Source organism: Aethalodelphis obliquidens, unplaced genomic scaffold (genome assembly GCF_003676395.1).
Source record: "Aethalodelphis obliquidens isolate GAN/ISIS:26980383/991018 unplaced genomic scaffold, ASM367639v1 scaffold2, whole genome shotgun sequence".
Lineage (NCBI taxonomy): Eukaryota > Metazoa > Chordata > Mammalia > Artiodactyla > Delphinidae > Aethalodelphis > Aethalodelphis obliquidens.
Window position 1 is genome coordinate 11,228,348 of NW_020837946.1, and position 24,249 is coordinate 11,252,596.

The window sequence follows — 24,249 nt, forward strand, 5'->3', positions numbered from 1 at the left end:
TGAATTGCTGTGGGACTTTTATTGGAAGAGGTAAAGCAGAGTTAAAAATGTGGGCCAAACAATCGGGGTGAACAGTCTTACCCCCCAAAACATATTCACTGTCCAAAATTTAAAATAATAAACTACCTGGAAAAATAATTAACCCAATGGGAAGGAAACATGGAATACATGTGTCAGCAGTGAATACAATGCCCATGCGATAGGGCCATGAAACAGTAACTGCACAAAGGATGTGAGTGCACATCTCTGAATCTTCCATGGATGAATGTGCATACATACATACAATTAATTAAGCTGTTCTTTTTCCTCTTCTCTCCCTTTTGCTCCATTCTACTCATCACAGCCCCAGCTCCTCTTTCCACAGGAGGGGAAAGGAAAGGGAGTTAAACAAACCATCACCAAATTGTGATCAGACCCACATTCATCAGCTTCTCAATTTTCAGAGCTACTGCCAGGACCCTTTTAAGTCCTTCTGAGTGTCCGGGAGTCCTTCCGCATTTCTTTTTCGTTTTTTAATTTTTATTGGAATATTGTTGCTTTACAATGTTGTGTCACTTTCTGTTGTACAGCAAAGTGAATCAGCCATATGTATACATATATCCCCTCTCTTTTGGATTTCCTTCCCATTTAGGTCACCACAGAGCACTGAGTTCCCTGTGCTATGAAGTAGGTTCTCATTAGTTATTTATTTCATACATAGCAGTGTATATATGTCAATCCCAATCTCCCAATTCCACATTTGTTTTAGGACGTGCCATATGGCTAAGTCACTCATTACACTTCAGGTCAACTATGTACTTTCACTTCACATCCTAGAGGTTGTCATGGCAATTGAACTGGACCATCACCCGGCACTGATAACCACCTGCTACGTCCTTACAGACTGTTGGATTACAGATCTAGAGCCCTCTGTTAGACACCCATGGCCTTTGTGTTGTCCTTAATGACAGCTTCTAGAGCAGCTGCTTTCCAAGTGTATTCTTTAAAGCAGTCAGTTCTAGCTGGATATATTTCCTCCTAGCCCTTGAGCTAGACACTTTGTACATGGTTGCTGTAGGATTTGGCATCCTGTGTAAAGCTTGCATGGCCTGGATACACTTCCTTTTCTGAAAACATTCATTGCCTTTGTTCTTTTCCAAAACCAGGTCAGGGTTTATACAGACCAATCTTCCCAATTCTTGGGACATTTGGGGTTCACTGCTGTTCCAGATTCATTGCAAAAATGAATGGCTTTCTCATCCTTCTCTTCTTTGAAGTAGAAGCTGCCAATTCAGGCAAAAGCTCTTATAACCTGTCTTTAGTCCAATTTGTTTCCTCTTCCCACTTCAGTGGTCTTCTCACAAAGCTCTTGGCCATTTATTGTAATTGATTTTTTCAAAGAAAACCACTGCTTGAGTGATGGGATATACTGATGGAGTCCAAATTTTTTACTGGGTCACACTGCTTCAAAGCTGTGTCAAGTCCTCATATTTTCCAACTCTTTTTCTTTACAGTTCTTCCTTTTTGTTCTCTGGAAGATCTTCTCTCACGGGCTCCCATCTGGAGGTAGTGTCAGTGTCACAGCCTCTTTCTCCTCATTCACACTGCCTAACCTATTCTAAGAACACTGAGAGCTGTCATGATTTGTGTACTTTGCAGTTCATAGCCAGATCAGATGGTTTATTGCACAGTTGCTTTATTAGTTCCCTGTAGGTAGAATCACCAAGCAATGGTCTTTCCGAATATTAGCAGAGATTAGGCATATTGAAAGGTTCATCAATTTCCTCTACCTCCAGATTTTATAAACCCTCTCTGAGCTAGGGGGATTATATGCTTCGTGTTTTAAGGCCTCTTCATATGTTCACTTGGATACTTCAAGCCAGTTTAAGAAGTCAGTACGTTATTTTCTGCAAATTTATTTCTTGTATCAGTCAGGCTTTTAAACAAAAATCGTATAGTGTTCCTCATAAGTCACCTTCAGGTATTCTTCTTTCTTGCCACAGGCCAGTGGTTCTCAACTGGGTGTGATTTTTTCCCTCCAACGGACATCTGGCAATGTATGCAGATCATCTTTTCTGTCTTTTTATTGTGATAAAATAGACATAACACAAAACTCACCATTCTAACCATTTTAAAGTATATATATTATACAATTCAGTGGTATTCAGAACATTCACGGTGTTATGCAACCATCACTACTATCTAGTTTCAGAACATTTTCATCCCCCCAAAAGGAAACCCCAAGATTAAGCAGTCAGTCCCAAGTACTCTCTCCCCTAAACCCCTGTCAACTACTATTCTGGATATTTCATGTAAGCAGAATCATACAACATATGGCCTTTTCTGTCTGGCTTCTTTGACTTAACACGTTTTCAAGGTTCATCCATGTTGTAGCATGTGTGAGTACTTCATTCCTTATTATAGCTGAATACTACTCCACTGTATGGATATACCACATTTTGCTTATCCATTCATCAGCTGAAAGGCATCTGGGTGTTTCCACCTCTTGGTTATTTGAGACATTTTTGATTTTCATGACTTGAAGGATGCTACTGGCGTCTCGTAGATAGAGCTCAAGAATGCTGTTAAATATTTTACAGTGCAAAAGGACAGCCCTCACCACAACAAAGAACTATCTAGTCTAAAATGTCATAGTGCTGAGGTTGAGAAACCTTGGCATATGTTGTAAAATGATTATTACAGAATAAATGATTTAGGGAATCTTACTTGATATATTCTAAGTAGCATCCGAATGAATAATCAATGTTATCAGCACTCAGGGCCTTACTACCCTTCCATTTCAATCCATTTTGTAGAAGCTACCAGAACTCTGGTTCCTTCCCTTTTCTCCTCTGCTCACTAGTTGATTGCCTCTTGAGGGCCACCTGACCCTTCTATGGACTGAAGCACAGATCATCACCTTTGCTTTCCTTTTAATAGGGAACTAGTACTAATATCGGAAACTCCTCTCCTACATCTCAGGATTTGGCCCCTGCCAAAGGTTTTTTTTTTTTAATTGAAGTATAGTTGATATACAATATTACATAAATTAAAGGTATACAATATAGTGATTCACAATTTTTAAAGGTCATACTCCATTTATAGTTATTATAAAATACTGGCTATAGTCCCTGTGTTGTACAGTATATCCCTGTAGCTTATTTTATACATAACAGTTTGCACCTCTTAAACCCTTACCCCTCTACTGCCCCTCCCCGCTGGTAACCACTAATTTGTTCTCTATATCTGTGAGTCTGTTTCTTTTTTGTTATACTCACTAGTTGTATTTTTTAGATTCTCAGACTTACTTCACTTAGCATAATACCCTCCAAGTCCATCCATGTTGTTGCAAATGGCAAAATTTGATTCTTTTTTATGGCTGAGTAGTATTCCATTGTGTGTGTGTGAGTGTGTGCCTGTATGTCACATCTTCTTTATCCATTCATCTGTTGATAGACACTTAAGATGCTTCCAAATCTTCTGCCACAGGATGTTAATTTTCACAACAATGATACTTGTACCTATTGAACTTTTCACATCAATTAGAACATGTGCTAAACATACTACACATATTATTACATTTAATTCTCTCAATAATCGTATGCAGTTGGCATTATTCTTATCATTATTTTAGAGATGAGCCTTGGAATTGTTAAATAACTTGCCCAAAGTTATGTGGTTAATAAGTAGCAAAGTAGGCCTTCAAAATTAGGTTAATTCTCAGCCTCAGCTTTTCACTCCAGTGCTATACACTTTGGACATTTATCACATTTGACTATATATCAGTTACAGCAGGAGTAAACCCCACATGGGCTTAAAACCTAGGTCTCCTGAGAGACAGTACTCGTCTTGTTTTCAGTTGGTTATTCACACCAAGTAGGCACAAGTGTCTAAAATGGTGGGAACATAAAGATCAGAAGACAGACAAAACCTGAAGAATATCAAAGGGAGGGTTTCTCTCCTGGCAGAATCCTCATTCCAAGACAATATTATTCACAGACCACTACAAAGGAACCATGTCTCACTGCACAGTGTCTTACACAAAAGCTCAAAAAATGTCTGTTAAATAAATATCAGTACAATTCTGCAAGTACCTTAGTGCCTCTTCATCGTGTGAACATTCAAATTTAGTACTCTTCACCGAGTAAATACCTAGAATGTCTAAACTGGCACCTAGGAGTGTATTATCTGAGTCACCTCAGCTCAAACTTCCAACCTAAGAAAAGGTCATACCTAGTACTAGGAAACTGCACTCCCGTAGGTTATATGGGTGATTTACCCTCTTAGGAAAGGATTATATGAAAAATGAAAGACAAGGGCAGTTCCATTATCAATAAAAACACATCTTTGCACACTGTTTTATACTAGCATCATGACAACACAGGAATTTAGAAGTTATAATGAAAAAGTTGCAACTACAGAAACCACAGAAAAGGAGTCTTACAAGATTGGCCCTGAATCAACAGCAAAGGCAAGATTTGAACTTTGCAACTAATACCTTATTAGTCCATATACTATCATATTTAGGTCAACAAGGCCATTAACACTACACAACACGGTAACTAACTCAGTAGAAACTTTCCAGCAAGCAGGGAGAATAGGTAGTATCAAGGGGAAAAAAGAGCTTTCTCTGCCATTTGCCAGACTGCTTTTATAACAAAGTGATGCATTAATTTTTTCCCATGCTAAACTTCCCAAATTTTTCTGTATTGCTTAAAGTGTAACTCCCAGCCATAAAAGCTCATCCTTCAAGACCACATGAATGTTAATGATTTCCACAAAATTGTCATTTTCCTGAAATATAATATTTAAATTAAAAAAAACCCAACAGCACAGTATCTCATTTGGGGTATTCATAAGCCAGAATTTATAGTAATCAATGTTCCATGCAAAAGGACTCCATTACATATTACCAATGATATGATTTATAGCTTCTTAACTCCTCTTTAACTTTTGCTTCTGTCTCTATTACTTCAAATTCAGATGATGTTAAAACTCTAGCACTTACTTCTTCACTTTGAGGGGTTGGAGGAGGTTTTTCTAAATCCAGAAAATCTAGTGGTCTTTCACTTAGTGTAAGTACACGAGGTGGTGTTTTTAGTGCCAGAGGTTTGAAGGGAGTTGACTGTATAAGGTCAAGATCTGCTGGCCTTGAAAATGGAATGTCTTCATTATTTCCTAAGCGTAGGGGGGGAAAAAAAAAAGGAAAAGAGGGAGATTTTTAAAAGACATAGGTTTTATTAAAACGTATTTGCCATTACACACCCACTAGCAATAGCTAAAATTAAAAAGACTAACAATACAAAGTGTTGTTGAGTGCAAATGAAACTCTCATATGTCACTGATGGGAATATAACAGGGTACAACCAATTTCAAAAATAGCTTGACAACTTTTCATAAAGTTAAATGTCATAACTTATAATATGATCTAGCAATTCCACTCCTAAGAGATATGAAAACACATGTCTTCATAGCAGCTTTATTCCTAATAGCACCAAAAAGGAAACAACCCAAATGTCCACCAACAGGTGAATGTATAAACAAACTGTGGTTTATCCACACACTGGAATATTAGAAATAAAATGGTATGAACAACTGATACAGCAACAATATGGAAGAATCTCAAAAACATTACATTAAGCAAAAGAAGCCAGACCCAAGAGTATATAGTGTATCAGTCCATTCATACGAAACTCTGGGAAAGACAAATGTGATCTCTGGTTATAAAAAGGAGATTATGGTTGCCTGGAATTGAGGGGTAGGAACTGAATGAGAAACCTTTTGGCGGGTAATGAATATGTTCTATATCTGGACTGTGGTGGAGGTTACACCACAGTTGTACACCACATTGACAAATGTGGAGTATACATTTGTCAAAACTCATCAGGCTGTACACTTTAAAATTAGACCATTTTATGTATGTAAATTATATCTCAATAATTAGTTGAATTATTAAAAAATACTAGTTGAAATTTCAGACTATTGTAATTTATAAACTTTTTGAAGAAAATGTAAAGTTGCATTTCCCAACCCCTTTTCTAAGTAACATTTTGAAAAATCCCAAAAGTTTTCATAAAAATATATAAAATACATTTATCAGGCAACTTTATAAACAAATATAAAATACCTGCTACAACAATTCTCTCTGGAACCTGCATAATCACACTAGCATTTGAAACTCCTTCTTGGAATCCTTGTTCCAGGTCAGCATTTGGTGGTGCTACCTTTAATTTTTCCGGGACCCTCATTCGCTGACTAATACCTTCGGTGTATTCCATTTCATATTGAATTCGACTAATTTCCGCCATCTCAGCAGCACTGGGAGAAGGAAATGCTGCCCCACTCACTCTGCGGGCAAAAAATTTAGACAGGGTGACTGAGTGTTAAAATGTCAGTCTTTTCTATGTAGTGAAGTTAGGATATCTTTTAGAAAGAGCAAAGGAGACTTCTCATTTGTGAGTACTGAATACATCCAAAGGAAAAATAAAAGATCAAAGAAAATGTTCTCCTCAACATAATACCTTCTCACTTAGTTGAAACTGCACCTTGAGGATATTGCTTAGGAACAAATTTTTTAAATTATTGTATAACCACAAGACAAATGTGCACACACATACACTCTCTTCCTCTCTGCATAAAGAGATATGCATGCTGCTTACATAACTCAAAAAATGCCTAAAATAAAACTTAAATAGAAATTTCCTAATGAATTATATGAAGGGAAGCTGCTAGAACTTTATAAAAATGAAATTAGAAATTCCGGTCATGCATGGAAAAAATAAAACCTTTTAATGACGAATATCAGATTCATATGGTAAATAATGTTAATTCTAAATTTACTAAAAAAGAAGCAACCCCCTGAATTTCACAAAATAAAAATGAAAACTTCTCTTACTGAATGTATATCTGATGACTGAGATGAAATGAATACCAAATATAGAGTATACACTAATAAATCCTTAATGTTTGCATTCATTTTGAGGGACTATAGTGTGAAAGTTTCACACTATTAATTTGTACTCAGTATCATATTTACATGTATATTTTTAAAAAACATGACATGCCTTCAAACGGAAAGACAGGACAAATGCATTGAGAAACCTAAATCAGAGAAGGATCCATGCTCCAGGGAAATGTAGCAGAAAGGAAGTTGCCCCAAGATACAAAATGCTGACAGAAGTGTAAAGGAACAGGATTAGCCTATGGGCAATCAGCTTTAAAGCAACTATGTCTCAAACCTATAATGTCATCAGCTCAACTGAATAAAATGTCACTGACCTTCCTAGTGATGTGTCATTGCTTGTTCGTTTACTCATTTTTAATACAGTAAATACACGTTTATAATAGCTATTAAAGTACTGCCTCCCTGTAGTTCAGTTTATTTACACAACAATTCCCCTAAAGATCTGAATTTTTTTGGAGGTGTACATAACAACACGGAAACTGCTTTTCCAGCTGTAAAAAAGAAAGCATAAAAATCAGTATTTCAACAATTCATTTCATAAGAAAACTATCAATAAAAGTAAATATCTACTTAAAATTATTTTTGGATTTCAACCAAAATCAATTTCCAAATCTCTCCTAAAAAGAGTTATTCTATACCTCAAAAAAATATAAAGACTGTTTTAAGCATAGTCACTGTATTATGATTTTGCAAACGGGATAAAGAAAAGCTAATCAAATGTATATACAAATGTGAAGTCAGATTAAAAGAAAACATTTTGCCATAAAACTCCTCTAATTATTATATTCTAAAGGGGGAAAAGATCCTTTTCTTTTTCAGCCTAAGTACAAATGAAAAAATTATGAAAATAATGTAAAGGGCAGAAAAATGTATTTGAAGTAACCTAATATTTGATGTGTAAGTAATGGTTTCTTTAAAAGGAAATAACTTTGAAAGCCAAATTACACTACATTTTCAGTAGAAGGTATTATATATAAATCCAGGTCAATAAAAAATTAAAGACAGTATAAATGTAAGCCATAGCTGGGACATTTCTTAAACTCCATGTCAGAGATATATCACACATTTTAAACTCCACCTTACTGACATGCTTTGGAGGGTTCTTAGAGGTTGCTAAGGGGCTAAGCCCTGACAAATGGTTACTTATGACTGCTAACTTGCACCCTTCATTCTTTACCAAAATGTGTGAATTTTCAGGATTTGCATACAAATGGTTTAAAGACTAAGAAAACAGAGCCAAAAGAAAATTTTTACTCACAAAAGTGTACCAACTACTGCTTGCTTTTTGGCATTATCTGTTTCTGTGCTTCATATTAAATCCTTTAACTTGCTTCCATATGCATGCGCTGGATTTAGAGCCACTTTTGTCCCTGGGGGAGAAAAAACAGGAGCTAACTGAAAAACTAGATGATACTACCATTAGGGATTCATTGCTGGAAATACTCCAAATAATGAAAGTCACTAAAGATGTACAACCTTACCTTAAAAAAACCAGTAAAATAAATAAAGAAAAAATGAACAAGCTTACCACCAATTTTAGGCCTAGAGACAGAACCCTACAGCCATTCATTAGTTAATGCAAGATAAAAGACAATCATTGTTTCTGATTTGAAACAAAGGAAAACATACCTGATGAAAAATACTTATGTTTAAAAGAATCTTAATACTTATGTGTATAAATAAGTGTATATATAAGTGTATATATATACACACAAATTAAGGAGGAGCAAATGCATTGGCTAAATTTTCATCCAGCTATTTTCATTCAGTATTTAATTTCATATTTGTTTCATTTCATTCCCAACTTTAATTTGGTATTTAATTTGAACCAGTAACACACGCGCATGGTACAAAGTACACAAGAACACACAGAGATGTAGGGCCAGAAACTATAAAACTCTTACAGGAAAACATAGGCAGAACACTCTATGACATAAATCACAGCAAGATCCTTTTTGACTCACCTCCTAGAGAAATGGAAATAAAACCAAAAATAAACAAATGGGACCTAATGAAACTTCAAAGCTTTTGCACAGCAAAGGAAACCATAAACTAGATGAAAAGACAACCCTCAGAGTGGGAGAAAATATTTGCAAATGAAGCAACTGACAAAGGGTTAATCTCCAAAATTTACAAGCAGCTCATGCAGCTCACTATCAAAAAAACAAACAACCCAATCCAAAAATGGGCAGAAGACCTAAATAGACATTTCTCCAAAGAAGATATACAGATTGCCAACAAACACATGAAAGGATGCTCAACATCACTAATCATTAGAGAAATGCAAATCAAAACTACAATGAGGTATTACCTCACACCAGTCAGAATGGCCACCATCAAAAAATCTATGAACAATAAATGCTGGAGAGGGTGTGGAGAAAAGGGAACCCTCTTGCACTGTTGGTGGGAATGTAAACTGATACAGCCACTATGGAGAACAGTATGGAGGTTCCTTAAAAAACTACAAATAGAACTACCATACGACCCAGCAATCCCACTACTGGGCATATACCCTGAGAAAACCATAATTCAAAAAGAGTCATGTACCACAATTTTCATTGCAGCACTATTTACAATAGCCAGGACATGGAAGCAACCTAAGTGTCCATCGACAGATGAATGGATAAAGAAGATGTGGTACATACATACAATGGAATATAACTCAGCCATAAAAAGAAATGAAGTTGAGTTATTCGTAGTGAGGTGGATGGACCTAGAGTCTGTCATACAGAGTGAAGTAAGTCAGAAAGAGAAAAACAAATACCATATGCTAACACACGTATATGGAATCTAAAAAAAAAAATGGTTCTAAAGAATCTAGGGCCAGGACAGGAATAAAGATGCAGACGTAGATAATGGACTTGAGGGCACGGGGAGGGGGAAGGGTAAGCTGGGACGAAGTGAGAGAGCAGCACTGACATATATATACACTACCAAATGTAAAATAGATAGCTAGTGGGAAGCAGCCGCATAGCACAGGGAGATCAGCTCCGTGCTTTGTGACCACCTAGAGGGGTGGGATAGGGAGGGTGGCAGGGGGACACAAGAGGGAGGGGACATGGGGATATATGTATACGTATAGCTGATTCACTTTCTTATACAGCAGAAACTAACACAACATTGTAAAGCAATTATACGCCAATAAAGATGTTAAAAAAAAAAGAAAGAAAGAAAAGAAAAAAAAAAGAATGCACAAAGAAAATAAAGTGTCCCACCAGATCCTATCCTATAACCACCTAGGTCCCCATAGGCAATCTCTCATCAATTTCTGTGCATCATTCTAAATGAGATACTCTTCTTATAATTGTGCGTATATATCTGAAGCACAGTAAAAGCTTATAGTTAAAACTAACACTGAAAAGAGATACCTCAAAAGGAGTATAGCCTCGGGACATCATAAACTGAAACTTTATAATAATAAACAAGGGACACAATTGCTAGAAAAACATTATCTCCCTGAAATGTGCTATTCTCCACATTCCATTTACTACATTTCAGCCTTCTTATTAACTTTCCACTAGTACATCCCACGGGTCTCAACATTTCATTTTACAGCAACATCTTCTCTTACAAGACTCTCTGAGTTTGCAAAGTACCCCAGACTTAGATCATAAAGGTGGACAATGAAAAGACAACTTCTGGAAAAAGTCAAATTCTCCTGTAGCCAATCTGAGCTACTGACAAAGTAGATGGAACTTTTCTACTAAGATTTAACATTGTACTGTTCCAATTACTGGCTTTTCTGCTTAAGTAAAATAGATCAAAATCTAATTTTTTTCTCCCTCATTAGACTGTGACGTTTTTGTTAATATCTTTTGGCAATAAAGAAAATAAATTTCTCATTTGGAGTTAAGATATTAACTCCAATTTTGTCACTTACAATCTACTAGGCAACAAGTACATGAGTCTCTGTGATATAACTAAGGAGACAAAAGTCTGTCTCAGAATCATAGATGATCTTATATCTCTACTTTCTAAGCCCGGTGGTTTCCAACCATCAGTAACTTACCAACTTCATGCTTTTTTTTTCCATACTCACACAGTACGTTTACGCTCAGCTATACTTAATCTTTTCTTTAACTCAATTTTTAAAAACCTTAAGTGTATTTTAAAAGGAAATTTTACATTACTATTTTATTTTATTTATTTATTTTTTGGCCATGCAGCTTGAGGGATCTTAATTCCCCAACCAGGGATTGAACCTGGGACCCTGGCTTTGAAAGTGCTGAGTCCTAACCACTGGACCACTAGGGAATACCCTTACATTACTTTTTTAAACCATGGACTTAATGTACATATATAAAGACAGGTAACAAAAACATAACTCTTACAAAAAACCCTCATCTGCAAACCACCTAAAGTCAAGTCACATCCCACTTGTGGAAAGTGTCCCAATTTGGGGACACAATGATTCAAGCCTGACTTTCTTATTTTCTATATTAGAACACTGGGATGCAAAGAAGTAGCCCAGGAAGTCACAGAAACAACCTGGGTCAAACTGACTGTGGTTGCAAAGATTTATATAATTCTCCAATTACCAAAAAAAAATGTTGGGTTGTTTGTCGCTTATTATGTGGACCTAGTTCAAGGCTTTTATACAGTCACCCTGTTTCAGTTCTCTTTTCAAGCAACTATACTTAAAGAATGGGTGTATGAGAAAATCACAGTGTAGTAACCCAGGATTAATTTTAATTTTTAAAGAAAAATCACTGAAAACTTGGAAAAATACAAATTAACGAATTTTAAAGTAAGGTTATCAATCCACAGAAAACAAGTTTCAACACAAGAAGGGAGGACAGTAACAGCTAAACTTTGTAATCATAAAATAAGGCAGCCCTATCAGACAGGAAGGGATAGAAAACACAATTTCCTTTCGGAAAAATCCAGCAAAACCAACTCACGAGTGCTTGAAACCAAATAGATAGCAGGTCCCACCCACAATTTAATTACAGGGGAAGAGACTACTAGGTACAACTAAATCGCTCTAATTGTTTCTGAATCTATCTTCCTCAGGGTTTTTCCTTTGGGATATCAGACACGGAAACAAATGTTTTTCATTTAGGGTGAGAAAACATTTAAAATCCTTCAGTTAAAGGCTCTCAGTGGGGTGAGAGGCCTGTAAACAACTCGTTCTATATTTGGGAACAAGGGCCCTAAAGCTTTTATCTTCTGCAACTAAAAGACGCCACCACTTTTGAAAGCATTCTCCTCCCTCGAGAATGCCCCCTGCTCTAAAGTTGTAGGCCGCACCCGAGGGTTTTCTTCTAAACACCATATAAGCGGAACTGCACCTGCAGACGAAGGTCAGAGGCTTGTCGGAACGGGAATCCGAGCTTTCCCCATTTCCCAGCTCCGGGAATGAAATCTAGGAGCATCTCCGGGCATCCACACATGCGAGCAAGGATGCTTACACAGCGGCCCGACCAGGGGCCTCCCCGAGGTACCTGGACTTCCAACAAGGCCTTTCTTTTCGAACACGTTCTTTTCCACAAAGTAAAGACAAAACAAACCAAAAACTACTTTTAAAGACAGCAGGCATCGGGTTCAAGGTCATACTAAAAGGTACCAGGACCTTGGCTGAGAAGGATGAGAGAAGACTACCAGCCAAACCGCGCTTGAAGCTCTCAGGACGCCCTAAGGAGGAGGAAAGCCCAGGGTTGAGGACAAGAGGCTCTGGGGTCGGGCCTCCGGCCAAGACTACACTACTAACGGGCCGGGGACGCAGCGGGTCCCTCCATCAACGGAGGGTCAGAGCCGCGGCGCTAGGCCCGGCAGCCGGCTCGGGCCGCGGCTCCCGGGTCGGGAAGACGTCAGTACTCACCCCTGGGCCCGCTGAAGGTCCCTGGCGAGGACCGCCGCCCGCCGGCTCCCGGGGCGCTCGGGTGGGCGCTGTCAGAGACCGTTGGCCGAGCGCACGGAGGCGCCCGGGCAAATCACCGGCCAGAGAGGCCCGCAGCGGGCGGGAAAAGACGCGAGAACTTCCGGGACTGGCTCCTCCCAGGAGCCGTAGTTGAGGCAGGTTTGTGGTCATGTGACTCAGGGAAGGGCGGACGTACGGCCCACGCATAGGAGAGGGGGCAGTACGACGCCGATGAGGCGACATCTTTGTTATGGGCAAGGTGTGCCAACCGCTTCTCCTGTTTGCAAGGTAAACCTTCAACAGCTAGTTAAATAACTAGTTTTCAGGACTGTCTGCATCAAAATCAGGACTGGTGTGAGGCCTAAGAATCTGCATATTTCGCCAGTTCTGCAAGTGATTCTTAAACACTATAGTACAATTTTGACGACTTTTCAAGCCCTCTATGTCTTCCTTAAACAGTGACCCCTGCCCTGACTGTCTCCACTGATCCTTAAAGATGAGAATCACCGAAAAGGAGAAGTTAGGGTTCACAGTAGTTAGCAGCCTTGTTTAGCTTCCAAGAATTATCTGCATCTAACCACTTAACCACTAACTTTCCGGGGGAAAGTCAGTGCCATGCTCATCAACGTTGGGAGGGACTGAAGCCAATTCACAGAATACTTTGTGTGCCTCGACGTTAACAAACAGTCAAAGACATACACATGAGTAGGTACTTCTCTAGAGTCTAAAGATACTCCAGAGATGTTACCATTCTTTAAAACCATTTAGGAAGTCCTCTGAAAATTTCGTTTTGGGGCCCCTTCTTAATAGTGACAAATCATCCTTTAAGAATAGATTGATGGGCTTCCCTGGTGGCGCAGTGGTTGAGAGTCAGCCTGCTGATGCAGGGTACATGGGCTCGTGCCCCGGTCCGGCAGGATCCCACATGCCGCGGAGAGGCTGGGCCCGTGAGCCATGGCCACTGAGCCTGCGCGTCCAGAGCCTGTGCTCCGCAACGGGAGAGGCCACAACAGTGAGAGGCCCGCGCAGCGCAAAAAAAAAAAAAAAAAAAAAAAGGATAGATTGATTTTAGGAGTGATCAGCCATTACAAGCCAAACTTTCGGGGGGAATTTAGAGACCAAGCTGAATAAGCCCACTATGACCAAAATCTTTAGAAGTGAGGGTCTTCCTGCTCCACTAGTATTAATATCTTTCTATATCTTAATTACTTGCAGTTTGGTTTTTACTCCTGTCCCTTACCCTCCAGGAAAATCGAATTCACTTTCAAATGAGGATTGTGATCCAAATCCAAAGTCTTCTCCCTTAATCTTGATAAACCATAATCTTCCTGCATCAGTTGATTCTGTTAAATTAAATTAGACAAGATTGTAGTATCAATATATGAAAGCACCTACCAGTTACACCTAACTGGTAGTAAATTCTAAAAGAAAAAAAGAAGGCTCTTTCTCTCCCTTACCTGGAAACTCTGCTCCCTTTTTTTAAAAAAGTAAATTTAGTTATTTAGTTTACGTATTATTTTTGGCTGCGTTGGGTCTTCATTGCTGTGCGCGGGCTTTCTCTAGTTTTGGCGAGCAGGGGCTACTCTTCGTTGCGGTGCACGGGCTCTAGGTGCATGGGCTTCAGTAGTTGTAGCATGTGGGTTTCAGTAGCTGTGGTGCTCGGACTTCAGTAGTTGTGGCTCACGGGCTCTAGAGCGCAGGCTCAGTAGTTGTGGCACATGGGCTTAGATGCTCCACGGTATGTGGGATCTTCCCGGACCAGGGCTCAAACCCATATCCCCTGCATTGGCAGGCAGATTCTTAAGCACTGCGCCACCAGGGAAGCCCTGCTCCCTTGTTTTTTGTAATAAAGCTTCATGCTGGGTCTTCTGTCTCTTCCGTCATTAATGTGGGCATTCCTGTTTATGATTCAATCCATCATTGACTGTCTTTTCCCCACAGTTGCCTCAAATCTTTTGTGGGAAAAGGTGGTATTTAAATCTAAATAAAATTAACAGACCATCTTGTCTCATCCTGTTACAGTAGTTCTAGCCATTTCTTCGTAAGTGTCCCATTGGAGCTTTGATCCCAACAGGGTTTCCAACTCAAATTTTCTCCCTCTTCCTAATCCAGATAACTTCTGAATTTCCTTGTTCAGTTGATGGCAAGATATTTTTTACAGTCACCAAGATTCAAGATTCTGAAATCACCTTTCACTGTCCCCCATCCTTTATATTCTCCCACCTCGGGGCTAACTGTCCACTTTCTCTGTCATTTCTCTTCCCGCTATGAGACCATGACCAATCATCTGGACTGTTACCCTTTTAACTGGCCTCCCCATTTCCAATATTTTTCTTTCTCTAATTATTCCTGGATATTGGATCCACAAAGAACCTATTTTTACAATTTGTGACAAAGACATCCCAAATTTGAAGCCCCAAATACAAAAATAAATTGATGACTTATAGTTCTCCACAAATTCAAATGTCCGTACAGCAGTACAGTAATTTTTAAAAACACTTGAAACTGGAAGGGTAGTATATGAAATATTGGATCTTCCATGTTACCATTTGTATGATCATTCTACTCTTTGGCTCAAAATCTTCAGTGGGTCTCTAATGCCAACCAATGATGTGCAAGTTCACTTTGGTGTTCTAAACCCTAATATGGCCCTCACCTCCTGCTATGCCACTTTATTTACCACTCCTTGTGTGTGTGTGTGTGTGTGTATGATATATATGTATATATTCCATGTATTCTTGACCATTAATTGTTCTGTGAGATTGCTTCATGCTTTCCTAAGTACTTACTTTTATCTATGCTATTTCTGCCACCTAGAATGCCATCCTGCCTCTGATCACCTTCTGTTTCTTGAAATCCTAACTGCCCTTAAAGGACCACCTAAAATGTCCTCTCTCTTATGATTTCCTGAGGGCTCCAACTTTTGAACCACTGTTTGTTGACTCTTACAGTACTTGTCATATTCTGTTCAGTATTATAATTATCTATGTATTTGCCTTATTTTCCCTTACCAGATGGTAAGTTCCATGTTTGAGACCAAGGTCTTTATCTCACTCATCTCTCTATCTTTATGGAGCAGCCATATTGAGCCATGTTGTAGGTCTTGGGTTTAAAGTAATGAGATCTATTTCCCTGTTTGACTGATAAATTGGAATTAAAGATAATTCCAAAGCAATAGTTCTAAACAGGTTTTGAGCAGTGTTAGCATTTTTAGAAACACCATAGGGCCTCCAAAAACCTAGAGAGGGTCATATTTATCTGAATGTTTAAGTTGAGCCCGGTTATTCAAAATCAGTTACGTTTCCTCCCGTGTTTGGTTGTCTCTTAGTTTCCAGTAAGCAGAGCAGGGATTAGGGCGAGGTGAATTAGGCACTCTTAGTGTTCTGCAAGTGCCCTGTCAGTAAGTTGCAAAGAATCCCTTAGAGACTGATCAAGATTTTTCTTTTTAAACAGGCTTATAAGTAGAGAGAATGAACTCAAATACAGCACCCATTGTTCTACTTGTCAGCAGTAAAAATAAGTTCATTAAAATAGATGAGTATATTTTTTGACTCAAAATGTTTTCAAATTAGATTTTTTTGTCCCAATTATGAGAGTGTTTCTAAATATTTACTTGAGCAACAATTTTCTTGGCTTTCTTAGAATTATTACCCAGCATCACTATTCATTCATTCTGTTTTTTCCTTTAATTATATCTTTATTGTCATTTAACACGGCCCCAAAATTTCTTACCTATGAGAGTTAAGATTTTGTGTATTAAAGGCATTCATCTTTACCAATTCTCTACCTTTGAAATTTTATGACTATTTTTCCTTGAATAAGGAGTATTTGCATTATAAATGGGGAACATTTATCAAAATATATGACCCATAACTTCTGTAATCTGTATGTTTTCCTATTGACTTGTAAAAACTCCTTAAATATCTCAATAGGAAATGATAAAGATATTATTAGGCCTTTCACAGTAAAAAAAAAAAAACACACACTAATTAAATATACTAAATTAAAAAATCCTGGAGAACATATATATATATATATATATATATATATATGTATCTCTCTCTCTCTCTCTCTCTCAAAGGCCTAAGATTGCAAGTCCTTTGATTCTTCAGTTTTCCTCCTAGAGATTTATCCTGAGTAAATAATTGGACAAATGTAAGATAAAATGTGTATAATATGTCCATAATAAAACTAAAATAAATGTCCATCAATTCATTGATTTATGTAGGAAATCCATGTAAATAATGATTAGTTCTTATCTATTGATGTGAAAATATGTCCACAGTGTATTAAGTTTGATTAAAAATTTTAGTTTCAAGACAGCATGCTTTTTATTCCATTTTTGTTTAAAAATATATTTACAAGAAAAAAGTTGGGTGGGGGTGAGGGTTAGATCATGGCAATTTTTATATTCTTCTTCATAATTGCTGTTGTTTTTACAGTGAACATATACTGCTTTTACAATCCAAAAAAATTTGTTTACATTTTGAAAAAAATAAGACCAGATATAATTTTTTCAATTTTATTCTTAGACAATACAATAAAATAATACTTAAGCTGTAATTACAGAAATATTAGTACATTACAACATTGTAATTTTGCCAAGATATAATATAAAATATTCAATATATTTTAAATATATTTCATTTGGTTATAGAGTAAATATTAAATTAAGTTTAGTAGCAGTAAGTTACATTGGATGCATAGAAAAATCTTTGTAAGTTAAATTAGCAATAAAATTCAAATTTAGAATTATTGTAATACTTTTATAAATAAGTTACTTAATAATGTTTATCTTGTAAAAAGACCTTTGAGAAATCCACTATTTCAGCACACTGTGAAATTCCAAAGTTGAAGCCCGAAATTTAAAAGAAACAAGTTATTTACATTTATCTACAAAGTTAAATCTTCCTAACCTTATAAACTACTGATAGGTATCTGGAAAGGAATGCACATGAACTATCTTTTAATGCTCAGTCTTAGCAGTGGGACTGAGCAACTGTTAATATGGCTTCATTGGAATTTAAGGTTTTAGCATCACTTGTCTTCCTCAGAAGTTAAACACTGATAAGAGGGCAAGAAAAGATGGAGGCTTGGGGACAAGCAGAGGCCAGTCATTTGGCATTAGCACCAGTATAGAGCATTTACTTATTAGTAAAATTAGATGACCTTAAGGTCATTTGTGATTTTGGACTTTAAAGAGAGGCATGGATGGAGCAATGATACTGGCAGTGAACCAAAGCCAGCTGTACCTGGTAACTGTCTGTAGAATTGTTTCTTAAGTGTTTGCCTAGAGCAGTTCTTCCCAATCAGAAATCACCTGGAGGGTTTGTTAAAACACAGATTTCTGGGCCTTACCCCCAGCGTTTCTGATTCTAAAGGTCTAGGATGAGCCCTCAAATTTGCACTTACGGCCAGTACCCAGATACTGCTGATGCTGCTGGTCTAGAGACGACATTTTGAGAATTGCTGACCTACACAGGGTTTGTGGAGATCAGCTAGCCCTATGCCGTGATAGTACAATTAAGAGAGTAGGATATTTTTAGAGCAAAAAAGTCTTAGTATCAGATGAGTCTAAAAAAAAAATGAGTCTAAGTAAATAAGTAAAATGCACTTCTCAGTTTAAATGTAAAAATGGCTTGACAGTAGTCACATGAGCAGTGAAGGATGCCAACCAAGGTCACAGTCTGTGCTGTCCTCTGGGGTCACATCTTCACTTACAGAGCAACTGAGGCTGAAGCAATAACCTGAATTTAAATATCAGCACCACCAACTCCACCTAGGTGGATCAGGAAGCATAGTTGACATACAACTGCCAAACTATACAATTCGTACATCAAGATTTTTACACAATGGACTCTTTCAATGGTTTGTAAGAATATCAAAAACATGTTTTTACAAAGGAAGAATTAGATAGTTAACAAGGGAATAAATCTCTGAACACCCAGTTTAAATGGAATATTTAGAGCAAAGGAAAAATATTCTGAGCCTGATCAGCTAACAAATGACTTTTCTTCCATGGATTGCTGAACTACTATTTTATAAGGTATGCACCAAGATTTATAGGGATGGGGATAAAGTACACATTTAGGAAGTAGTGTCCTTGTTATTTGTGTGGATGTAATTAATTCACTAGGGTAAAAATTGTATCTATTTGAATATAAGCAAGCTATATTGCTGCAGTGAAATGAATTCAATGGACAAACAAAAATATCTTTTAAAAAATGTAAACCAAAACCAGATAGTATTTCCAAGGCTATTATGATTCCACTCAGAGCAACCCCCTTTTGGCCATAGTCTTGGGTATGTTTGAAAAAGCACTAGAAAAATCCATAAACCTCAGTTCAATTCTGGTTCCCTTAGGCCTTAGGTTACTCACCAGGTTTGAAAGTCCAGTTTATTCATGATGCTCTAGTATTCCACTTGTCTCCATCCCCTTCCCTACCCTGGGTCTAAAGCTTTAGGAAGCGGGTGGTTGGGCAATCTAAAACAGATTTAGCCTCCCTGAGTCTCAAAGACTGGAATAGAAGGGGGGCAAATCCTGGGAATCCAGTAGACCAAATAGCTCTTAACTTGTAGCATCAAACTTTATACAGTCACCATTTACTTAGTGCATTGGATACAAATGGAATACAATTTCAGTGATATTTTGTGAAAAGCCTACTGCCTTGAGTTAGGGAACTTTGACACAGTACAGATTTAGAGAGCAGTATCACAGAACTAACTTAAAAGAATGCTTTGTTGTGTGGGGAAACAAATAGAAACTTTGTACTAAGCCATCATAGGGCGATACTGTTCGGTTAGAGAAAAATACTTAAATAACTGCATGTTCTTTATCATTACTTGGTTATTTAGGATGAAAATTCACAGTTCTATTTTTTCTTTATTTCTTCAATGGCTCCTCTTCATGCACACCTGACAGCGACTTATTATCTTTTCTAACTCCCCAGCTTTCACAGTTGACGGAATAGGTTTTCTGAAATAAAAAACAAAACTAAACTAAAAAAAAAACCCACAAAAAGTTTCATCAATTTATAGATAAAAGGGAAATACTTCCTGGGTTCGAGTTTTATTAATGAATATTGTAGCTCATCTAAACTTTATTATAGGGAGGTATATTTCTGAAAAGGTATCTATGTCAGTATTTTAGTTGTACTTAGCAGCAACCTGCAGGTGCAAACTTATGGATCATTTTTTCTGAAATAAAAACTACTCCTAACCTTTTAATACTCTGTATTACTCACAAGTCTTCCAATACAGTAAATTAAGATTAGCAGATCATTTAGTATTGACAGTTTCATTCAGTAGTCTATAAATTCATATATAAATATTAAATACATTTAGTGATGACAAAAATCACATTTTTTTTGGTCTTTATTGGTACAGTAGCACAAACCAGGGCTACCTGTTGACTCTAGACCACTTGTAAACTGGATTTGATTGGCTAAACAGGCTAAACAGGATTTTATTGGCATGGGGAGATGTTTTAGATGTGAGTACGTCAACACACAGGGCATGAAAATCTAACATAGGCAACCTTTGAATCGTTATGCAATTGAGTCATCAGATTAAACGTGACTGAATAGTTACCTGAACATTCTTCTGGGGTCTAATGAAGCCAACCAGAAACTGTAGGAATTTGAATAGTAGTTGCATGTTCCTCTTCCATGACATTCTATGAATGGACTGGCTCGGAATTCTTCTAAGCAGGAGCCAGGGGATGCCAGTGCCTGCCCAGCGCCCTCTGAACCTGCACTTGTGAACTATCATAATAAAAGTATCCAAATAAGAATTCTTTGCATACTGCTCACATTTTCAATGCTCGAAAATGTTCTTTGTTGTAATAGAAGACAGTAAGAAAAAAACCCAGAAAGGATGAATTAAACCTCTTGTGCTTCTTTACCCAAATTTACTAACACTCCAGCTACCTTCCAAGTTGAAGGATAGTCGTCAAAAATAAAATAAAAGCTATTTATTTTGCCTGGAATGCTCTTTGCCCCAGGTCTGACTGGTTCTTCCTTGTCATTCAGGGGTCTGCTTAAATATAACCTCCAGATGATTTCCTCGACTTCATCCCTATCAGTCTCTCCCCTTATCTTGCCTTATTTCCTTCCTAGGACTGTTCACCACCTGAACTCATTACTATTATTGTTATTTTGTCTTCTTGCTTATATGTCTATCACTAGGATATAAGCTCCACGAGAGCAGGAACTTTGGTTCACTGCCAGTATCCTTAGTACCTAGAATGGTCAAGGCATATAGTAGGTGTTAAATAAATATTTGCTGAATTAATGATTGAATGAATGGACGTCTGTGAGTAAAGAAGGGGGAAGAGTATATCATAAATGACGCTACACAGAATATGAATGACCACTAGCCACGTTTGTGCAGGTATCAGAATCACAAACGTTAATCCCTAGATCTCTTCATTTAGTACTTACATCTTGGGAATTTTTCTTTAAAAGGCTGTTTCTTTTAGTTCCCATCTTCATAGGAAGTTCAAAGGGTCACAGTATAAGGCACAAAGATTTTGGAGCAGACAGGCTCAGATTCAAATCCCAGTCTTACCACTTACTAGTTGTGAGACCCTGAGGAAATTTCTTTACTTCATTCTTACTTGTAAAACTGTAGATGATAGAAACTACCTTGCAGGGTTTTCAGAGGGCTTTTGGAGGATATATAAAACAGCTGCCACATTTTTTAAAAAAGGCATTCTATTACCAATATGGTAGCTACTCTTCACTTAAATGTCTTACTTAGAATTTGTGAGTAGTCTCTTTCTGAGAAGTCTATTTTTTAAAATGCTCCATTATTTACCAAAGAACAACTTACTTGAAGTAAAAAAAAGTATATTTGCAGATTTTCAAGCAAATATCCACAGCACATTGTGCATACTGATGTCAAGCAATATTCCTGGGGCCACGTCTCATCCAGCCCAATGTAAGATTCCACAGATTATCTTTACTATGAATTTACTGTTCCTTTTCTCCTTACCATGATGAAAGAAAATCCTTTCCAGAGAGAAATCCAGCCAGGAGGACATGAGGGGATATCAGTAGTTTGGCTGTGAACAGCTATGGCAATCGCAGGACCTTCACAGACAGTGCATCTGTAACACGAAACAAAGAAGATGGCAGCATCGCCACTTTCTGCACCATGACGTGCTGCCTTACATTCCATTACAAACGAAGTGATTCAACTGCTCCCATCACGAAACTAAGGGATTGGGATTTTACCTGCTAATATAAGGCTCCAGGGCCCGGCCAGTAATTGGAGCCATGTCCACTGGCATCAGAGCTGGTGTTGACAGCCAGTATGAATAATCGTTTCGAGATGCGAAATTACATACATCATTGATATTGCAGAATAAGAATGGCATCGTAGTAAATCTCTGCAGGCAGCTGCCATGAGTTCCTAATAAAACATCAGACTGGGTGTCACTTTCAGTAAATTCAAATTATTTTGATTATCATTACTAGACAGAGGCTAATGAAAACACAACCTATGGCAAAAACTGGAGAAGGACAACATAAAAGAGCTATTTACAAAATGTGTGATTGAAAAGTTTTAATACTGATAGAAATTAAAGATCCAATAGGGAAAGAAATCCTCCTTCGTTCTTCCACCTTTAACACTTCCTGTGGCCGTTTCTAATCAGTCTAGAATTTAAGGACTAGCAGAGGTTGCTTGGAAAAATGTCTGCTTCAAAGTATTCCCAGTTCTTCATATGTATATGCTAGCCAATAACCAGACAAATCTTTAGAAAAGATGTTACTTTGAAGATTAAAAAGCAGACAGGTATTTTAGTGAAAAGTCTTTGCGTTGCACAGGATAAGCTAGATTGACATTCATGAGCCAGGCTCCTTCTAGAGCTTACATTCCGGAATGAATATTAGACAGGCCAATGTCTTATTTACTCTCTTTAAAAAGTGCTGTGAGATACTCAGGTTGTTTATACTTAACTTCAGAGGGAAGTACCCCATGCCATAAAAATGTAGAGTCTGCATGTGGAACAAAGTAGCTAGAAATGAGAACGAGGGCATTACCAAGGTCCTGTCCATGGGATTGTTCATTTCCTTGTACAAAGAGAAGAGAAAACCCACTATAGAGTGGTTCTGTCCCTTCCGGACAGGAGGGAATCACCGTGGTCTGGCTGTGCCGGGTGAAGACAAAGCCCCTCATCGTTGTCCCCCTTGCAGGTGGTCCAGTGTCTCCAGGTTTCCCCTTCAAGCCTGGCAGGCCATCGGATCCAGGCGGTCCTTTAAAAAACACATTAAACATGTTGCAACACAAATGAAACCTCAAACTTGTCTTTCCAAAATAAGAATTTAAATGTTTATATATATTTATTAAGCCTCAAATACAGAAAGGAGTCCTAAAGAGTAATGGTTTATAAAATGGCCAAAGAATATTCTTAAATGTTGACTATTTTATTACAAATGCCTCTTATGATAGATATTTGTGTATATCTGATGATGAGTCTTTTGAGATCACGTTTTCACCTTCGTGTTGCCCTGTGGTGCCTGACATCAAGACAAACTCTGTCTCCTTGTGAATAATTCTCAGCACAGTTTGTGTTGTAGTAGCCTTGCTCTTGCTTTGGCCCCATTCTGTAACCCAGACTTGGTCAGTAAAGTTTTTAAATTTATGGGTTTATTAATAAGAGTTTTATTTTTTACCATTTTGAAAAACACATTTTTAAGGAAAGTCGAATGATTAATAATGTTTTAAATGTTTTAAAGCACTCAGGACAATACTAAGTCATGAGTGATTATGCAGTTAATATTACAATTAATATTATTAGTTAGCATATTTAAAGACAAATCTCTAGTCTTTACAGTTGTATTATAGTAGATCTGGGCATATGTCAATGAATTCGAAATCACATTTAGAGTTTTCTCTTACTTTAACAAAGTCAGCAATCCTAAAAAATAAGATTTGGAGAGCTGGGTATTTTCTAGAAAGGTGCTTTTGAAACTTTTGCAGAAGGTAGGTTTTGATCCGGGCATATCAAATTGACACATATAAGTTTATGTTCAGACTAAAGTACTTAAAGAGGCCCCCTTTGGGGACATGCACATGAGTTGTTGAGTTAGTATTCAAGAATGGCAAAGTTAAAAGACAGCTTTCCTAAATAGGGATACTAAGTTGCTCTTCTGTTCATATCAAGGTAATGTTTTTCCAGCTATGTACTTAGGTGCTACTCTTACAAGTAGATATTATCAACTAAGCACACAGTATCTGCTTTTCTGAAAATAGAACTGGTGTTTCATTAGGCCTGTGTGTCCTCAGGTTAAAAATTTGAAGTACATTTGTCCAGTTAACAGATAGGAAGAATGGTTTATTCCAGTAACTCTTGATTTTCTGTCTTCTTCCGAAAGAACATTTTGCCCCGGCTTTTCGTCTAATCTGCACAACACAAATTGAAAGATCTAGATCTAGATCT

The 24,249-nt window shown here is 37.5% G+C and overlaps 2 protein-coding genes across 16 annotated transcripts in view; both read right to left on the bottom strand.

Moving 5' to 3' along the window:
* The window catches only part of MFF (mitochondrial fission factor), a 34,904-nt gene extending 21,886 nt beyond the window's left edge, over positions 1–13,018 (bottom strand). For 7 of the 15 annotated variants that reach the window (XM_027119710.1, XM_027119665.1, XM_027119638.1 and 4 more), the window contains exons 1-5: positions 12,765–12,897; positions 8,202–8,313; positions 7,258–7,434; positions 6,107–6,327; positions 4,988–5,157 (exon numbers count right to left, since the gene is read on the bottom strand). In XM_027119710.1, coding sequence (XP_026975511.1) covers positions 4,988–5,157; positions 6,107–6,327; positions 7,258–7,295 — 429 coding nt within the window. In that variant the 5' untranslated portion in view covers positions 7,296–7,434; positions 8,202–8,313; positions 12,765–12,897. Of the gene's footprint in view, positions 1–4,987; positions 5,158–6,106; positions 6,328–7,257; positions 7,435–8,201; positions 8,314–8,847; positions 8,911–12,764 lie in introns of all 15 variants that reach the window. The other 8 variants (XM_027119714.1, XM_027119647.1, XM_027119619.1 and 5 more) reach the window with 7 other exon arrangements.
* Positions 13,019–17,454: 4,436 nt separating this feature from the next.
* Positions 17,455–24,249, bottom strand: part of COL4A3 (collagen type IV alpha 3 chain) — a 133,620-nt gene continuing 126,825 nt past the window's right edge. Inside the window, exons 48-52 of the mRNA XM_027119737.1 lie at positions 22,850–23,062; positions 22,040–22,217; positions 21,798–21,912; positions 20,394–20,566; positions 17,455–19,779 (exon numbers count right to left, since the gene is read on the bottom strand). Coding sequence (XP_026975538.1) covers positions 19,695–19,779; positions 20,394–20,566; positions 21,798–21,912; positions 22,040–22,217; positions 22,850–23,062 — 764 coding nt within the window. The 3' untranslated portion in view covers positions 17,455–19,694. The remainder of the gene's footprint in view (positions 19,780–20,393; positions 20,567–21,797; positions 21,913–22,039; positions 22,218–22,849; positions 23,063–24,249) is intronic.